Source organism: Aythya ferina (genome assembly GCF_964211825.1).
Source record: "Aythya ferina genome assembly, chromosome: Z".
In the NCBI taxonomy this organism is placed as follows: Eukaryota; Metazoa; Chordata; class Aves; order Anseriformes; family Anatidae; genus Aythya; species Aythya ferina.
In genome coordinates this window covers 77,155,384-77,174,836 of record NC_140299.1, presented here as the reverse complement: position 1 = coordinate 77,174,836, position 19,453 = coordinate 77,155,384, and the positions used below count along the sequence as shown (strand labels likewise).

Sequence of the window (19,453 nt, the reverse complement as noted above, 5' to 3'; positions counted from 1 at the left end):
TCAAATGAGGTATTTACTTGTATAATAATGACTGTCTTCTATTTTTTTTCTACTGAAGTGCAAAATACACTAATATCCATGAAGTTCCAATATCCAAATGTTCCTCTTTGAATTACAAATGAGAAAATAGACCTGAATTGTCTTTTTTTTTTTTTTTCTTTAAATACTTGTTTTTCAGTGAAACAATCATGTTTCTTCATGAAATATTTCACCAAGGTTTAAAAGCAAGAATAGCTAATTGGCCTACCTTAATTCTAGGTAAGTTACTGTATTTTCTCTAAGGGTACAATTTTCTTAATTATTTTTGAAACTACAGTGGCTGTTTGTTTTTTTTTTTTTTAATAAAGATAGTGTCCTTTTTGAGTGGAATACGTTTGCAGAAGTAACACCATGTGATCTGGTGTAGTGAATGTTCCATGTGAGCAGTAATATGACTCTCTCGAAGTCCATATATGAGAATGCTTCTGGGTTAGCCTCTACGCTAAGCATTGTTTAGACATGGGCCCCTGAATTTTCAGTGATATTAGCTGATTACTAGTCAGAACAACTGTATTTTGGCAGGTGGAGGAACCAAGTTTAATGCTTCTAAAATCTCAGTACTGATTACAGTAATTCACTTCCATAGAACATAGTAGTTTCTTTAAAAATACATTCCAAGAGATGGGTAGCTGGAAAAAAAAAGCATTTTTTGACTTTTTCTAGCTGACTTATTTGACATTCTGCTGCCAATGCTGAACATATATCAAGAATTTGTTCGGAATCATCAATATAGTCTACAAGTACTGGCAAACTGTAAGCAAAACAGAGATTTTGACAAACTCTTGAAGCAATATGAAGCCAACCCAGCATGTGAGGGGCGAATGCTGGAAACTTTCCTTACTTACCCCATGTTTCAGGTAGTCTCTGTACATTTTTTTCACTGTTTGTTTTTATTGTTTGGTTGAATCATTTTGTGTTACTGAAATTCTGATTAATAGAAGATGCTTTTTGCTTAACTAAAGTAGTCTTGTGCAAATTAATTTAGTTTTCATTTATTTATTAGGCACTGCCTGTAGAGATCTTTTCTCCAACTACACTGATTCAGCTCTATCCAGAATCTTGTGTACGTTCAAGGAGAATGTTAGATGAGGACTAGTGCCAAACAAAAAAGAAAAGCTGAGAAACAAATTCTCAATTTCTGACCTGCTGCAGGGATATGCAGCAATGTAACTGGTATAACAAGCTAGAACAACCACAAGCATTTTACAAGGAATACTCTTGGAAACCATTTTGTTCTCCAGTGACCTGGTCTTTAGAAAATGAACAATATTCTGCAGAGGTTTTGAAAACTTTTTTAGCCTTGTGATACTTTGTCTTGATCTGCCTGGATTAATTATTTGCAGCTGTTTTCATAGGTCTATGAAATGCTGGTTTGAAGATTTTGTGACTTATACATTTGACATAACAATTTACTCATCATTACAACAGTGAACACCCTCAGTTTGTTCAGTTACTGCAAAAGAAGTAGAGAGAGAAAAAGAAAAAAGAGGGTCACTGACATTTGTGATAGTTCTAGTCAGCCGTATTAACCTAAAAGCCATTACCACCTGTAACACTGCATTTGTTCAGCTTTGAATTTGTATGTCATAAAGTTTGGGGATCTTTTGATTGAAAAAAGATTTGAAGAAAGATCTTGGAATTTTGAAGGGGAATTAGAAAATAGGATACAAAACCTATTCAGTATGTGATGGGCACAGTGTCATTGCTGAGGACTTTTCATTTCAGCATAAGAGAAGACACCTCTCCACTTTCTAAATGACTTTTACCCTGTAAAAATAAGTTTACTATAGTATCACTTGGTTCTGTTTAACAATTATGAAACTGCTTTAAGTGATGACAAAGTGAATCAGTGTCATTGTTCTTTTATTCCATCTTTAATGCCCATTAGTACAATGTGAATTCTTTCATTTATATGCTAACAGGTTAGCTGGTATTTTCAAAGTCATAAAAAAATCTAGATGCATGTATCCTATCAAAATTGTGGGAAGGTATACATGGATCTCCCAGAGAGTTCTGAAAGTTTTCTCTGTTGACACATGCATAGCAGCATGAAAACATGAAATTTATGTCATATTTGTCACTGCCTCTGACCTGATTTTTTTCTTAAAATGTAATAAATAGAACTTGTGTTTCTTCAAACTGAGAATGTACCTATGCATATGCAGCCTCTGTCACCTAAAAAAATAAATTCTAAATAAAACTGCTCACTTTGGCAGGTTTATTTAGAGTTTATGTATAATTACTTAGCTGTGGATATTAAAAAAAGAAAAAAAAAAAAAGAAAAAAAAAGACCATGCTTGTAAAACTTTAGTGATGAATATAATGGCTAATATTTAAGAAAATGCTGTATTGGAATTATTCCTTCATGGATTTGCTGATTCTATACCTAATTTATTTTAAGATCCCTAGATATATTATAACACTGCATGAACTTCTGGCTCACACACCACATGAACATGTTGAACGAAAGAGCCTTGAATTTGCTAAATCTAAACTGGAAGAACTTTCAAGGTAAGTCTTTTCACCTTTTTTTTGTTTGTTTGTTTGTTTTTTTTTTGGATAATCCTGCATCAAAGACTCTGAAATGAAAAATCAGTTTTCTTTGTTTTAGTTTGGTTTTCGTTCTTTTTTAAAAAGTTCTCCTAAAGAAAAGGAAGAAAACCAAACCAGAATAAAGATAAACAAAGCCAAAATACTAGTACTTTGGCTCTTCTTTTTGTTGTTGTTGTGTTTTTTTTTGTTTGTTTGTTTTTTTTGGCTAACAAATCTACAAGTGTTTCCTTGTATTTTGGGTAGGGGAGAATAGAGTTGCTATAGAAACTACCTACCCTTGGGTTGTGAGCAAAGTAATTTTCTTTACATACACACATGTATGTATTTTTTCACAGTTTAAAAAAAGGGGGGGCATTTTTGATATTCTGTGAGAACGGGGATCAGTCAGGGTCTTGAAAATCACTGAGTTCTCAATCTGTGTTACAGTTTGCATGTGTTAATGAAATTATGATCTACACATATGCTTTAAATAATACCAGATAAACAGGAGCTAAAGATATATTTTAAGAATTGGTGCTCCCTGTAAAATCCTGCAAAATTGATGTCTTCCCAGAAATCCCCTATCCTTTCTTAGATATTTCTCTCTGTCAGCCCAGTAGGAAATTCGGTTGCTATCTCTAGGCAACACAGCTTTCTGTTGTGCAGCAAAGAAATGCTGCATGAACTCTAGGACATATGCCTTGAATATCTGGAGTATTCACCAAATAAATACTTATGAAATATGTAGTTGTAAACCAGTGATTGCCTTGTAGCTTTTGTTAATTGCGTGCTTTGGACTGTTCAGTTTTTTAATGCTGTTAAGACCTAGTGGCTATGTTGTGCAAACTACCCACTAATTTTGAGCTTATTATTTTTTCCTTTTTGTCATGCTATATCTTCAACACAGACAGCTTTCTGAGTCACCTACAGGTCACGTCCTGCCACCTCTTCAAGCACTGACTTCTTAAAGAGCTGGGCAGGCAGTGACTTTTATTAAAGTGTCTGTGTTTGAATCCTACAGTGTTCAGAAAGATCTTCCATGTTATGAGACCATTTGAAGCAGAAAAGAGCATCTCCTTTCCATTTAGTCAAAGCATAGAATTTCTATGATTAGTGTTATATGTGCAATCAGATCAAACAACTTTGACTCTGCTTCTTTTCATAAGTCAGAGTTCATTGGTGATCTAAAAAATTCATCCCTGAGTGTTCAGAATTGGAGGCTCAGGTTGACTGATCCTCCTCTTCTCATAAGGCAGGTAGTACAGACCATAAATATAAAGCTTTGTGACTCATTTATTGTAGATTTGAGGGAACAGTAACTTTCAGATAGTGCAGTGACGTCCTAGTTCAGGAACATCACAACATCATCTAAGCTTGTGTTGAGTTCAGCCTTGGAAAAAAATGTACTTCTCTGTGTAACGGGAGGATATCTATGAAAATAAGCAGAAGAAGTTTGGAGGTGAGCCATTGAAGCCGTGATTGTTGTAGGAAGCAATGAGGAAGTGAATGGTACATTCAAATGTAAACTGAAGCAGAATAGAGTGAGAACCTAAAATCAAGGACAAAGACTCCAAAATATGTTATATAACTAATTCAAAGAACTAGAAAACGCTTCCAGTTTTGTGGTAGACTCTCTTATTACCGATCCAGAAGCACTCTTCTAGCAGCTGTGAAGAGTTTTTAGCTTGGTGGCATCTGTCAGGTGTGTTCAGGAAAAGTCTAAAAACAACTCTGGCAAAATAGGTTCTACTGCTGAAAAAACTAAATGATTGCAACAATGATTTGAAAGGGGAAAAAAAAAGAAAAAGGAATAATCATGTACTGCATGTATGTCTGTTTTGTGGCAAAGGACATTAGGTACTTTTTGTGCATACACTGAATAAGTGCAAGTGAAAATAGACACAGCAGGTGCAAGATATATTTCAGGGAATTTAAAGTGAATTTTTATTGTGTCTGACAGGGTGATGCATGATGAAGTGAGTGACACAGAAAACATCCGGAAGAATCTAGCCATAGAAAGAACAATAGTAGAAGGCTGTGATATTTTACTAGATACTAGCCAAACTTTTATACGCCAAGGTAAGATATTCTCCTTTAAAGCTATCTATATAATCATGAAAAAAATGCTTTAAAACCAGCAGGATTCACATTGCCATCATTGGGCAGGTCACTGCACTAGGCACAGCTGACATACTTGAAGATTAACACTTCATGTAGGATAGGTCATAAAATGTTATCAACAGATGACAACTAATTTGGGACTATAGCTGATCCCCACTTCTGTGCTGTTTTCTTGAGGAACCATGAAAAAAAGCAGCGCAGTAATGGTAAAGCATCCATGGAACGGTAATATACACACTGGACTGTGATCTTCAAAAGAATTACCTACAGCTCCACAGAGACCATGGCTGCCAATGACAGTGGATGCCAACATTTGAGAAGAAGTGCAAGAGAAGTTTGAGGCTTTGTCAAATGATAAAGTGGTTGCTAAGACAGAAAACAGCTGTCAGTAGTTCCTATTTTTCTCAGTGCTTCAGAAATATCTCAAAATTGATCATGACAGAATAGATACAATACCTGAACATACTCACCCTGTCCCCTGAGATGTACATTTTTGGGCTTCAGTAGAAGTTCAGGATAGATACAAAATGCAATCCTACAAGAAGAGGTCATGAAAAAAGGAGATGTCTTGTTCTTTCCATTACAATGTGTAAGAAATCAAGCAGAGAAGGCAGGAAACTGGAATAGCTGAGTAAGACCTGTTGGTCAGACTGAGGCACAAGAAGGAAATAGGCAGTGGAAGAAGGAACACATGGACTGAGAAGAGTACAGGGATGCCATACAGATATGCAGGGATGGGATAAGGAAAGCCAAGACATAGATGGAACTGAGCTTGGCAAGGGATGCAAAAAAAAAAAACAAAAACAAGAAGGGATTCTACAGGTACATGGGCCAGAAAAGAAAGGCCAAGAAGAGTGTTAACTCTCAGACAAAGGAGAAGGGAGAACTGTTAACAACAGACATGGTGAAGACTGAGGCACTCAACATCTTCTTTGCCTCAGTCTTCACAGAATCATCTAGGTTGGAAGAGACCTCCAAGATCACTGAGTCCAACCTCTGACCTAACACTAACAAGTCCTCCACTGAACCATATCACTAAGTTCAACATCTAAACGTCTTTTAAAGACCTCCAGGGATGGTGACTCAACCACTTCCAAAGGCAGCCTATTCCAATGCCTAACAACCCTTTCAGTAAAGAAGTTCTTCCTAACATCCAACCTAAACCTCCCTGGCACAACTTTAGCCCATTCCCCCTTGTCCTGTCACCAGGCACATGGGAGAACAGACGAACCCCCACCTCACTACAGCCTCCTTTAAGGTACCTGTAGAGTGCGATAAGGTTGCCCCTGAGCCTCCTTTTCTCTTTTCCAGGCTGAACAATCCCAGTTCCCACAGCTGATCCTCATAAGACTTGTTCTCCAGACCCTTCACCAACTTCATTGCCCTTGTCTGGACTCGCTCGAGCACCTCAATGTCCTTCTTGTAGAAAGGGGCCCAAAACTGAACACAGTACTCGAGGTGCGGCCTCACCAGAGCCAAGTACAAGGGACAATCACTTCCCTAGACCTGCTGGCCACACTGCTTCTTATAAAAACCAGGGTGCTGTTGGCCTTCTTGGCCACCTGAGCACACTGCTGGGTCATATTCAGCCAACTATCAACCAGTACTCCCAGGTCCTTCTCTGCCAGGCAGCTTTCCGACTACTCCTCTGCTGGCCTGTGGCTCTGCTTGGGGTTGTTGCACCCCAGGTGCAGGACCCGGCACTTGGCCTTGTTGAACTTCATGCAGTTGACCTCAGCCCATCGGTGCAGCCTATCCAGATCCTCCTGCAGAGCCTTCCTACCCTCGAGCAGATCGACACATGCACCTAACCTGGTGTCATCTGCAAACTTATTTGATCCCCTCACCCAGATCATCGATAAAGATATTAAAATGAACTGGCCCTCGTACTGAGCCCTGGGGGATGCCACTAATGACCAGCCTCCAGCTGGATTTGGCTCCATTCACCACGAGTCTTTGGACCCGGCTACCCAGCCAGGTTCTAACCCAATGAAGCATGTGCCAGTCCAAGCCAAGAGCAGCCAGTTTCTTGAGGAGAATGCTGTGGGAGACGGTGTCAAAAGCCTTGCTGAAGTCAAGGTAGACCACAACCACAGCCTTTCCCTCATCCACCAAGTGCGTCACTTTGTCATAGAAGGAGATCAGGTTCGTCAAGCAGGACCTGCCTTTCATAAACCCATGCTGACTGGGCCTGATCTCCTGGTTGCCTTTCACTGCCAGTCAGGCATCCCATGGCTCTCATTTCCCTAGACCTCTACAGAGGGACTGGGGGAACTAAGTCCCTCCCACTGCAAGTGAAGAGCAGGTTTGTGAGCCCCTGATGAAACTGAAGAGGTGTAAGTCTATGGGGCCCAATGCCATGCATCCCAGGGTCTTGAGGAAACTGGTTGATGGAGTTGCCAAGCCTCTCTCCATCATACTTGAAAACTCTTGGTGGTCAGGTGATGTTACCAGTGACTGGAAAAAGGGAAACATCACTCCTGTTTTTAAAAAAAGGTAGAAAGGAAGACCTGGGGAACTACAAGCTGGTGAGTCTCACCTCTGTACCTGACAAGATCATGGAACAGATCCTCCTGGTAGCAATGTCAAGGCATATGCAAGATAAAGAGGTGATCCAAGACAGCCAGCATGGCTTCACTAAGGGCAAATCTTGCCTGACTGATCTGGTGGCCTTCTGTGATGGAGTGGCTGCATTAATTGACAAGGGAAGACTGACCGATGTCATCTACCTGGTCTTCTGTAAGGCCTTTGACATGGTCCCACATGACATCCTGATCTCCAAATTGGAGAGATATGGATTGGAATGGTGGAGCATTCAGTGGATAAGGAATTGGCTTGAAGGCTGCACCCAGAGAGTGGTGGTCAATGTCTCTATGTCCAGGTGGGGTCCCTCAGGGCTTCTGTCTTGGGACCAGTGTTTAGTGTTATAAGTCTGAGAGAGCTGGGGCTGTTCAGCCTAAAAAAGATAAGTCTCTGGGGAGACCTCATTGCAGCATTTCAATACTTAAAGGGAGCTTATAAAAAAGATGGGAAGGGTCTTTTTACATAGGCAGACAGTGATAGGACAAGGAGGAAAAGCTTTAAGCTAAAAAAAAGGGAGATAGAGATTAGGGGTCAGGAGGAAATTCTTTACTCAAAGGGCAATGAGGTACTGGCACAGGTTGCCCACAGAAGCTATGCATGTCCTGTCTCTGGAGGTGTTCATGGTCAGATTGGATGGGGCCTTGGCCAACCTGATCTAGTGGGTGGCATCCCTGCGTATGACAGGGGATTGGAACTGGATGATCTTTAAGGTCCTTTCTAACCCAAGACATGCTATGATTGTATGATTCTGATGTAGAATTAATTCTAATAAAATGAACTTAGCAAAAAGAGAGAGGAAATATTACTCATTCTTTATTCTCGGTGGTTTTGGAAAATGTTCCCATTGAAGCCTAGGTATAGCAGATCAAGGGAAGTGATCCTTCCTCTCTACTCAGCTTTGGCAAGGCTGGAGTATCTGGAGTACTGTATCCAGTTCTGGGCCCCTAAGTTCAGGAGAGATATGGACATACTGGAGAAAGTCCAACAGAGGGTGACTGAGATGATCAAGTTACTGGAGCACCTGTCCTGAAGGGAAGCTGAGAAAACTGAGACTGTTCAGCCTGGAGAGCAGCAGGATCCAGGAGGATCTTATCAATGTATATAAATACCAGTATCAATGTATATAAATACAAGAAGGGAGGTTGCAATGAAGATGGAGCCAGACCATTTTGAGTGGTGCCCTGGGATAGGACAAGAGGCAGCAGGCATAAATAGGAACACAATAGGTTCTGTCTGAATGTCAGGAAGCACTTAATTACTTTATGAGTGACTGCGCACTGGCACAGGCTGCCCAGAGAGGCTGTAGAGTCTCCTCGGAGATTTTTAAAAGCTGCCTGAACATGGGCCTGGAGAACCTGCTCTCAGTGGCCCTGCTTGAGCAGGGAGGTTGGACCAAATGAGCTCCAGAGGTCCCTTCTAACCTTAACCATTCTGTAATTCTGTGATAGCAGAGAATGAATTTCTTGTTATGTTTCACAAAACTGTAATTTAGAATAAGTGTTAAATTTAACCAGGAACTGTAAAGAGGTTGCAGTTCTTATCTGGAGGGGCTGACTTCAATGGTAGAGCAACAAACGTGAAAACTTCATAATTGAAGCTTATTTTTCATTTATATACAAATTTACTTCTGGATCTTTTGTGACTACTTAGTAGATCTGTATACAGTAGCTGCATCATTTTGACTAGGTACAAGCTTTTATTGTATCTGAAAAGAATAACATATTTAATGAAGGTTGGGAATGTAGTTTAGGTGTATCCCTTCATGAGATCTTCTCTAGCTAGCATCATCAGGATATCTGATGTTTAAGTAGAGCCATATGCATAGCTAGTTGTTTAGTAGTTTTAGAATAAATTTTGAAATCCTTTCTGTAGTGTTTCTTTAGTTATGTGGCCAAACTGTGAAGCATTCTATAATAACTACCAATACTGTTTGTACAATGTCCACTTGTAACTTCCTAGATCATTTCTTAAATTTACGTATTTGTTATAATGGAGGTATTTAAAGAGTTATGAACGTAGCTCCGAGAAAAAATATAAATCTGTTACAGTGCATCCACTTCAAGAAAATTATAGGGTTGTGATTTGCCTTGACTGACTTTTACCATGCAATTTACTTAAACTGAATAACTTTTTATTCAGTATGATTAAAATATTTTGCATTTAAATATCTACTTTTTTCCCCTTAAAATTCACTAGTATCATTTGTCTGTGTACCTAGTATTTCTTCAGTAAAAAAAATATTAATTTTTCTGTGGGAATCAGTCTGTAAAGGTTACTGTTAGAGTGTACTGTGTGACCCAGGTCAAACTCGTGGCTTAAGTAAACCAATTTCAGATTCATTTCGGGGATACAGAGAAGGACAGTGTATAACTGGATGTGAGCCAGCAGTGTGTGCTTGCAGCCCAGAAAGCCAACAGCGTCCTGGGATACACCAAAACAGGTATGACCAGCAGGTCGAGGGAGGTCAAGTCTGCGAGAGCTGGGCATGTTCAGCTTGAGAGAGAGAAGGTTCCGGCAGACCTCATTGTGGCCTTTCAATACTTAAACAGATCTTATATAAAGGATGGAGTAGGACTCTTTACTCGGGTAGATAATGACAAGATGAGGGAATGGTCTTAAACTAAAAGAGGATAGATTTAGATTAGGCATCAGGAAGAAATTCTTCACTGTAAGGGTAGTGCAACACTGGAACAGGTAGCCAAGAGAAGTTGAAGATGCCCCATCCTTGGAGGTGTTCGAGGCCAGGCTGGATGGGGCCTTGGCCAACCTATCTAGTGGGTGGCATCCCTGCCTATGATGGTGGTGGTGGTGGTGGGGGGGGGGTTGGAACAAGATGATCTTTAAGGTCCCTTCCAACTGGAGCCATTCTATAATTTGGTGATTCTATGGTAAGCCTGTATGTTACTGAATCATAGAATATCCTGAGTTGGAAGGGACCCACAAGGATCATCAAATCCAACTCCTGCCTCCACACATTTCTACCTAAAAATCAGATTATGTATCTGAGAGCGTTGTCCAAACGCTTCTTGAACTCTGTCAGGCTCGGTGCCATGACCACTGCCCTGGGGAGCCTGTCCCAGTGCCCAGCCACCTCTGGGTGCAGAACCTTTCCCCAGCCCCCAGCCTGACCCTCCCCTGTCCCAGCTCCATGCCGTCCCCTCAGGTCCTGTCGCTGTCCCCAGAGAGCAGAACTCAGCGCCTGCCCCTCCGCTCCCCTCATGAGGGAGCTGCAGGCCACTACGAAGCCTCCCCTCAGCCTGCTCTGCTCTGGGCTGAACAATCCAGGTGATTTCAGCAGCTCCTCATGTGAGTTCCTCAGCTCCCTCTAGACCCTTCACCATTTTTGTTGCCCTATGTTGCCTCTACAGGAAGGGATCTATGGATAATAAATACATATGAGATGTTCAAGCAAGAAAAAACACACCCTTCCCTTCTGTGGCACCATTGGGATTGCTCTGTGTTAACACAAGGCTGGGAGTGTCTCTATACTAATGGTGGCCACTTGCTGTTGAGCTGGATGGGGTTTGCACAGTTGTACCCATTGTGCCAGACCCACGGCTCTTCCAGCTAGCACTACTGACTGCTTCAACTGCTGCTATGGGTTTCTGGAGTCCCAGGGGACAGCAGCATGGGGTCTTGAGTGGCTGCAGGGCTGGTGGGACCAGGAGGCTGCATGTCTGGGGGGATGAAGTGACTGGGGCACCCAAGGCCTTACTCTTTGCCTCCATGTGGCTGGCAGGGAGCTATGGCTGGCCAGATCTCCCCCATGGGGGTTTGCGCCACTGATGTGCTCAAAGCCAGGGTTCATCCATGGAGCTTCGAGCTCTGCAAGTGCAAGGCCAAAATACTGCCTAGTGGCAGCCAGACATTTGCGTGCAGGACCAAACAGGTGATGCAGCATGGCAGTCAGGCTGCCACGATGCACCTTTGGGTGTTATTTTAAGAACGGCTATATCAAAGTTTATCTTTTAAAATACCTAATACATGTGATACTGTGCAAATGCAGAAATCTGAATTGAGCTAATGAAGTAATACCAAGCCCATTTGCCTTTCACATCTGACTGTAGGGTCACTTTGAGAGTGACGTCAGTCTCCTCTCATTTCAGCTAGGCTTGTTTTCTTTCTCTTCATCAGTTTAGACTGGTACAGGAAATATCTTTCTGGCACAGAAGGGGATAGGTATCTTTGCCTTTATTCAGGTTTTTCCTATGAAGGTCCATTTCATCTTTGCCATATTGTATCTACGTTACATACTTTATTTTTCTAAGAGTTTGATTGTGTGAAGAATGTTGAGACCATAGGAATTCCCTCATTTACATTTGCAATGCTTTGCAATGTATATTTTGGAATCCTCTTCAGATTTCTTGGGGTCCCCTTTTATTTCTCTCATATTTACATACAGACTTTATTGCCAGGCACTCTGTAAGTCAAGGCAAACCATTAAGGAATATCATCTTTAAGAGTCTAAAGTTAAAACAGCAGTCTCAGTCTGTAATACAGCATTGGCTGACAACCGGAAAGCTGTCATCTGGCGGCCCTTCATAGGCCGCCAAATACTTTGTCTGATCTTCCTTACATCAGCTGCACTGAATTTACCCCTCCTGACAAATATATCACAATTAAAAAGTCATGCAATAGTTGACATTGGAAGGGATTTCTGGAAATAGTCCAGTCCAATCCCACCTGCTTAAAGCAGCATCAACTGCAGCAGGTTGCTCAGGACTATATCCAGTCGAGTTTTGATTGTTTCCAAGAATGGGGACTCCACAGCTTCTTTGAGTGAGCAACCTGTTCCACTGTTTGACCACCCTCATGGTGAAATAAAACTTTCCCCAGTGGAGAAAGCCAAACTGAATTTGTAAACTACTCAATACAATGTAGTTTTTGTTGTTGTTGTTGTTTGTTTTAAATACAACCCTTTGTACTTGTTGGATTGAACATGGGCTATTACGACTATTCTGGCAGTATTGAAGTGTGAGTACTGAATGTGCTTAGGTCTGTAGCTGGATAAAAATTCCTCAGATTACACCAATTGTCCAAATCATATACTATTAATGAATATTCCAAAATTATCCTCACTCAGTTATTGCAGCTGTATACTGGCCAATCATGACTTTTTTTTTTTCCCCTTAAGAGGAAATCTGTAATAGAAGCCATATCAGGCAAATCATTTTCATTAATCACAAGAGCTTCACAGGAATGCACAAGGTCCTTGTTAGATGTGAGCCACACAGAAATCTGTTTCTCTCTGTGAAAGTTCAGCATCAAAGACAGATAATGCTGTCTTTCTGCTGCATTTAAAATCTGCAGTTTCTTTTGATTTACCTTAAACAGTGATATTTCAGGTCCATACAAGTACACCATTTAACCTTCATCCCATTTTAGCAGAACAGAATATGGTATTCCTAAAAGCATTCTAAAGAAAATAAATAAATAAAAAATAATACAAATCAAGTTCCAAGGGTATATGTATACGTGTATTATATTTACAACATTTTTCTAAGGAGCAGCATAGGAAGAAAAGAACAAGTAGAATGTTGTTACCAAAATGTGTAGGGGGAATTTCAGGAGAAAATTGCACTAAGAATTTTGGGATGGGAAGTTGCTTGTGAATTGTTTTGTACATAGTACTGGCCTTGCACTAGGAGCTGGGGGACAACCAATGTCACAGAGAAGTCACAGCTTCAACACATGGGAACGATCTCCTTGCTATCTTTTACAGTAGAGATAAATATACTGTTTTGTCCAAGAGAACTGTAGAACAAATAGTAAGTTTGTGTTTTTTTTTTTGGTTAGAACTCAGGCGAACCTCAAAAATGTTGCATACCTTTGCAAATTTCTGGAGTAAAACATCACTGTTTTGTTGCAGCGACACAAATCATTAAATTTCAAAGTGAAATGTCTGTCAAAGTCTACTATAATGTTATGTTTACCGGTATGTATTTTGCTATGCCAGATGATACATTTCAAATATATTAATAACACTAATTAAATACATAAGGGGAACTAAATGCAGAAAAATGTGAAGTTTAGCAACAGTAGCTTTTTCAGAGTGTTGTCATCATTTCTTCATAAGTTTAAGATCATGTATGTGAACTTCAAATTGCACTTCACTGTCAAAATTGATTCCACATTCAAAATCAGAAGTAATAACACATGGTGATATCAATACGCAAATGTTGCTCAGATACTGTTTTTGAGGTATGAAACTGTACAGAAGTTTTCCCCAGTCTGGAATTCTGCACAGCACAAATTCAGACCTACATAATGAGATTCAGTTTAGTTCTGAAGTTTTAGATGAGCTGTGTAGCACTGAAATTTACACAACGTAAGGTATGAAGATAAGAAGAAACCTGCTTCATTACCATCTCTCTTGCACAGAAAACTGTTTTCCTTCAAAACATTCTCTTTTCATTCTCTGTCTTTTTAGCTTGAAAGTAATATACCTTTTGCAAGGCTAGCAGCTGCCAAAAGTGGAGTTGTTGTTCAGCTCTGTTTTCTGAACAATGTACTATTAATGTCTTAAAGATGCACAAAAATTTGCCTAAGATCTGGTCCTGGCATGTACATAAGTATAGGTCTAGACTGTGCTTGCTTGATTCTAAGCATGTTGTTGCAAAGACAAACTTTTTTCTCTCCATAAAAAAGTGCAAAACTGTTATCCTGAACTCACTCTAAAAAATAAAATGAGCTGGTACAAAAAAATATGAATGACTTGTGTTTAAAACAGATATTGATGTGTATTAGTACTTTATAGAATGAAAAGTTGCATGATTTAATGTCAGTGTCTGATGGATTAACACTACACACACCGCCTACCAAATGTTATTATTGTTACAGTATGTTTTTCATTTTGATTATTATTAGGTTCCCTTATTCAAGTCCCTTCAGTTGAGAGGGGAAAACTTAGTAAAGTTCGTCTGGGATCATTATCTTTGAAAAAAGAAGGAGAAAGGCAGTGCTTCTTATTTACAAAGCATTTTTTAATTTGTACAAGAAGTTCAGGAGGAAAACTGCATCTGCTCAAGGTACAGATTCTACATTATGACTCAGCTTATGAAATGAAAACACAGCTTCAGTGAAATTTCAATATTTTATGGCTTTAACCTGAGATTTTGTGTTATCATGAAAAGAAGTGAGATGATGTAAAGTAATTGATTGCTCTGTCTTCTTGCTGCAAATAATAAAATTCAGCCAAAGTTCTTAATAAAAAAATATTATAAGTTTTTTTTTTTTTTCTTTTTCTTTTTCCAGAACTTTGTAATCCTAATAATCTGGGGGCTAGAAACAGGACATAGTGTGTACCTCTGTATAAGCTATCACTGACTGTGAGTCAGTTTTCAGTACATATCAGCCGGTACAACCCCATGGATTTACCAAGGAATAATTTCCAGAGCTCTTAATAAAATTAATTTTAGAAGTTAGTTCTGTTTTCCAAAACAGCATATTTTCTCAAACCAAATGTTCTTCTAAGAATATTCTAGTTACATTAGTTGAGAATCAGGCCTTCTTGGGTTGGCTTGTGAATAACGAAGAATAAGTAGTTTACAGAGTGGTGTATGTTGAACAGAATTTCAGGCTGACAAAGATATTATTTCTGAGATATTATTAAGACTGTTTAGTAAGAGAGTCACTTTCATTACTTTTTGTATGCTTTCTCACTTTGTACTCTTTAAGTAATTAATGTATTTTGCAAAGTAAATTAAGTGTAACTGAACTGAAAGCATTAAGTTGATATAAATTCAGTAGAAAATGATGAAATTCTAACCATTTTTGAATCTTGTGAACAAGCTTTTATGTGAGATAAATTATATATTGTAGTAAAAAGGAAAAACATTTAGCACATTTAATTGTATTATTGATTTGTTTGCCTAAGAAAGATATTATGTTTAATCTAGGTGGTTTTGGTTCCTGAGGAAAAATATGCATCTAGAAACTGATACACCTTCATAAGTGCTCTGAGTAATGTAAAAACATACAGTAAGGTATATCAATGTTTAAAAATATTTGTAATGGCAAATAGGATCAGATGCCTACATTTATGAAAAACGTGCTTTGTTTTCACAGACAGGAGGTGTTTTGTCTTTAATAGAGTGCACACTGGTTGAGGAGACAGATGCAGCTGATGATGACTGTAAGTTACATTCAGATGTTTGTCGTAATTACAGTTCTAAGAATGTTCTTGAAATTGTTACCCTTTGATTATTTTTCATAAAAACAAATTGTTAAGTTCTCCCTGTTCATGAAACCAGAGAAATAACTCAGTTAGCTGATTGTGTAGAATAGATGTTTTCATAATGGACTTGCTGTTTGCGTAAGGGTTTGTTTTGCTTTGTTTGTTCCTGCTGTTGACATCCCACGTAAGATTTTCATGTACATTGGCTGAAAGAATGTGACAAATTATTTACTGACTTTTGTATACAAGTTCACCCTAAGGATCTTGGAAGGAAAGAAAAACGTCTTGAAAGACAAAACAGATAATTGAGTTTCTTAAATACATGGGGTCTGAGTGAGTTGGCAGAATTAGTGGAAAGTTTCTGTCTTGGACTCCCTACAAATCTTGACTACAACCTTCTTCAAATGAAATAACAAAACACATTCCCAAGCTGATTTTACTGTTACTCAGTTTGGCTTCCATGCTGGACTTTTAGGCAAGAATTGCACTTGAATTGTGAAAGTAGTTTCATTGATTTCAGCATATCTGTAGTATATTAACAAAGAAGTGTTAGAAGGACTCTAGCCTTATTTGACATTTTAAAAAGTAATTTACAGCAACTTTCGCTGTTGCATGTTTGTAGCTTATTTTTTATTTGGTATAAGTGGAAAAACAAAATCACTGTCTTGGATCACCAGTTGGATTTGCTCTTTGTCAGAGAAATGCTTTAAAGTAACTTCAGGGAAGTGGTGGAGTCACCATCCCTGGAAGTCTTCAAAAGATGTTTAGATGTAGAGCTTAGGGATATGGTTTAGTGGGGACTGTTAGCGTTAGGTCAGAGGTTGGACTCGATGATCTTGAGGTCTCTTCCAACCTAGAAATTCTGTGATTCCACTGTAAGTGGAAACATTATTTCTTTATTCTGTGGTTTGAAATCTCACATTTTGACTTTTTTTTTTTTTTTTTTTTTTTTTTTTTAACTCCTCTCACTGTAAAGCAAAAAGTTCTGGACAGGTGTTTGGACACCTTGATTTCAAGCTTGTAGTTGAACCTACGGATGCTCCTTCTTTTACTGTTGTCCTCTTAGCTCCTTCACGTCAGGAGAAAGCTGCATGGACAAGTGATATAAGTCAGGTAGCTTACTACATTCTTTATCTTGTTTGTTATGAGATCTTATTTTATTCTGTGTTTCTGAGAACTAATCCAAGAGTGAGCTGATAATTTCTTGAGGGCTGATTGACTGTGAAAATACTTTATATGAAAATATTTTAGTGTTACCTATTTTCCCCAAAATCTTGTCTTTGCATTTGAGTCATCAGTGAAATATGTGTATCAATGAGAAGTGAAAAGCTCCACAGCCAACTTGACAGTTACATGCCTGCAAAGCTTGGAACTGGCATAGTAAGGTAGAGGTAAATATAACTAGCTGCATATAGCTGAGAGAGCAAAGAGTGAAGGGGTTAGTCAGATAGCCAGGGAATAACCATAAGAAACTTTTATTCTCTTGTTCCATCTTTGAGGAAAGGAAAGTCTCCTCCAGCTATTGAAGACAGGGATTCTGGAGAGGATTGGGGTCAACAATTAAGAGAATCTTATAAGTAAAAGCCTGAGAAAGCTGAGACCCGTTAGTAGTGTGAGAGTGAAAGAGCTTGACCTCCAGCCTTACAAAAGAAGGGAAGCAAGAGATGATGAAGGGATAGGCATCACCTTAAAAGAAAAAAATAGTAAGGGCTCAAGACCCTGTGCAAACACCACAGGCATTTTGAAGGGGGAAATGGTACTATGGAACCACTAAAGAATTGAGACCACTGGTCTCTTGAAAACAAAATCATGTTTCTGACTGAGCCCATTACCAGCAGAAACCATGTCATAAAAAATTACTGAATCAGCTGCCCAGAAGCGCTTTTTTCTCTTTGTCCTGGCTACAGCCCTCAAGGAGAACGTAGGAACTACACTAACAAAAACGGGCATATAGAAACCATTTTTTTGATTAAGGTGTGTTCTCCCAACAATGTTTGCAAATGAAAGTGCATACACGTAGTTGCAATTCATCCACAGCATGTGTCTTGGTTTCCAGAGTTCTGCATATCTTATTAAATTACATATGTATATGGCATCTAAGTCTTATTTGATGGTATGTTCTTAGCGAGCTTGCTTGAATTTATATTCCTTTCATTTAAACTATAGGATTCTTATGAAAAGTGCTTTTTTTTTTTTTTTTTTTTTTTTTTATGTGTGTGTGTTTTGTTTTGTTTTGTTGTTGTTGTTGATTTGACCCTAGATTCCTGTTACACTAATAACTTAGCTAGAAAGATGGTATCTGTGTACTATAGTATAGTTCTGTAGTATTATGTATGAGATATTTGTTGCAGACCATAAAAGCCTCTTCTGCCAGTGGACTGTCTGATCACTGCCAAGATCAAAGACTGTGGTGTTACCTCAACTACATCAAAGTACAAACCAGCAGAAAATGCTGTTCAAATGGCCTGTTCAAATGGCTTTGAGCTGTACTTAGGCACCACCAGCACTCAGCTGCTTTGAGGACTGACTAACTTGTAAACTTCTGTTTGACATAGGACAGCCTATAATTTCAAAGCAGTGTGTTCTGTGAACATACCCCAGCAGTGTTCTTCCAGATCCTAATGCCTAGCCCAAAACTCTTATACAAGATTATGCAATGGACTCCTCTGACAGCAGCTTCATATCTGTATTTAAGAATAATAGCACCGTTTGATTTATTATTATTATTATTATTAACAATAAAAGTGTGTTTTTAGAAGCTATTTGTATCTCTGTATCTCACTTTATGTATAAAGTATTCTAACTTATTTCCAGTACTGATTTTTCAAGAGATGCTGGAGGTATTTAATTTTGTTCAGTTTCAAAGGAACTTCATGGCTATTTAATTTCTAGCTCAAAATACCTAATCATGTGTAAAACAGATTCTGAACTGACTTTTATGAGTGTGCTGGTAAAGATGCATGGACTTGCAGCTGTGTAAATCAAAGGAAAAAGACTAGAGAATCATGTCCACTGTAATTCTTCCATCACTGCTTTTCTTTTATGAAAATACTTTTTACCTGTCAGTTCAGGCCCTATGAAAGCTATGTTGTAGGCTTACAGTGATCCTAACAGTATGGAAGTAAGTCCTCTTAAAGTGTGTTTTGATGCTAACAGTTTTCAATATTTATTTTCACAGTGCATTGATAACATACGGTGCAATGGTTTAATGACCATAGTTTTTGAAGAAAATTCTAAAGTCACAGTGCCACATATGATAAAGTAAGTGCAGCATTCCTTTCCTAGTAAGCAAAATAGCCTTTTTGATTTTTAATAAAAGTTTTATCAAAAGAAAATGTGTTTTTGGAAAATGAAGCCTTTTGTTTTGGTTTTCCTTCCTTCCTTCCTTCCTTCCCTCCTCTCTCTTTCTCTATTTCTCTCTCTTTTTCTTTTTCTTTCTTTCTCTCTTTCTTTTTCCCATTTTTGTTGAATGGAATTAATTCTATATCCCAACATGTATCTTTTCAATCTGTTTCTTGAAGGGGTAGGAATAACTCAAGATGGTAAAGTCTTAATTCACAGTGTTGGACAGTATAGGATCACAGCTCAGATTTTTCTCTTTGTGAAATTGCATTCAGTTATGCTTCAGATGAGTAATTTAATTCTCTGTTAGATTTTTGTCTTCTGTCTACAACTCATAATTTTATTAAATATATTTTAAAATTTCTGCACACTTTGGGTTGAGTACAGACAAGTATGCTTTTCCAAAGTATTCTACTTTACTAGCCAAATTTTTTCTTTTCCTTTTCTTATATCTGAGAAAAAAAATTCTTACCATTTGAACTGATCACATCAAAGTAACAATTATTATTCATAAACCTTCTTCCTTCACTCTTGCCTTCTTTCAATTGTTTATTTTTTCCAGAAGAATCATTTTTGTTCATAGGCAATATTTCAGTACTTGATTCCAACTTTCTAACATAGTTTTACCTTTGGGGTTTTCTACAGTTCTGTATTTACATC

At 38.6% G+C, this 19,453-nt stretch overlaps 1 protein-coding gene across 1 annotated transcript in view; it reads left to right on the top strand.

Annotated features, from left to right (window-relative positions):
* Positions 1–19,453, top strand: part of RASGRF2 (Ras protein specific guanine nucleotide releasing factor 2) — a 153,401-nt gene that overhangs the window by 59,555 nt on the left and 74,393 nt on the right. Inside the window, exons 6-13 of the mRNA XM_084505164.1 lie at positions 179–258; positions 703–896; positions 2,441–2,550; positions 4,532–4,650; positions 14,143–14,303; positions 15,343–15,409; positions 16,428–16,564; positions 18,630–18,712. Coding sequence (XP_084361290.1) covers positions 179–258; positions 703–896; positions 2,441–2,550; positions 4,532–4,650; positions 14,143–14,303; positions 15,343–15,409; positions 16,428–16,564; positions 18,630–18,712 — 951 coding nt within the window. The remainder of the gene's footprint in view (positions 1–178; positions 259–702; positions 897–2,440; positions 2,551–4,531; positions 4,651–14,142; positions 14,304–15,342; positions 15,410–16,427; positions 16,565–18,629; positions 18,713–19,453) is intronic.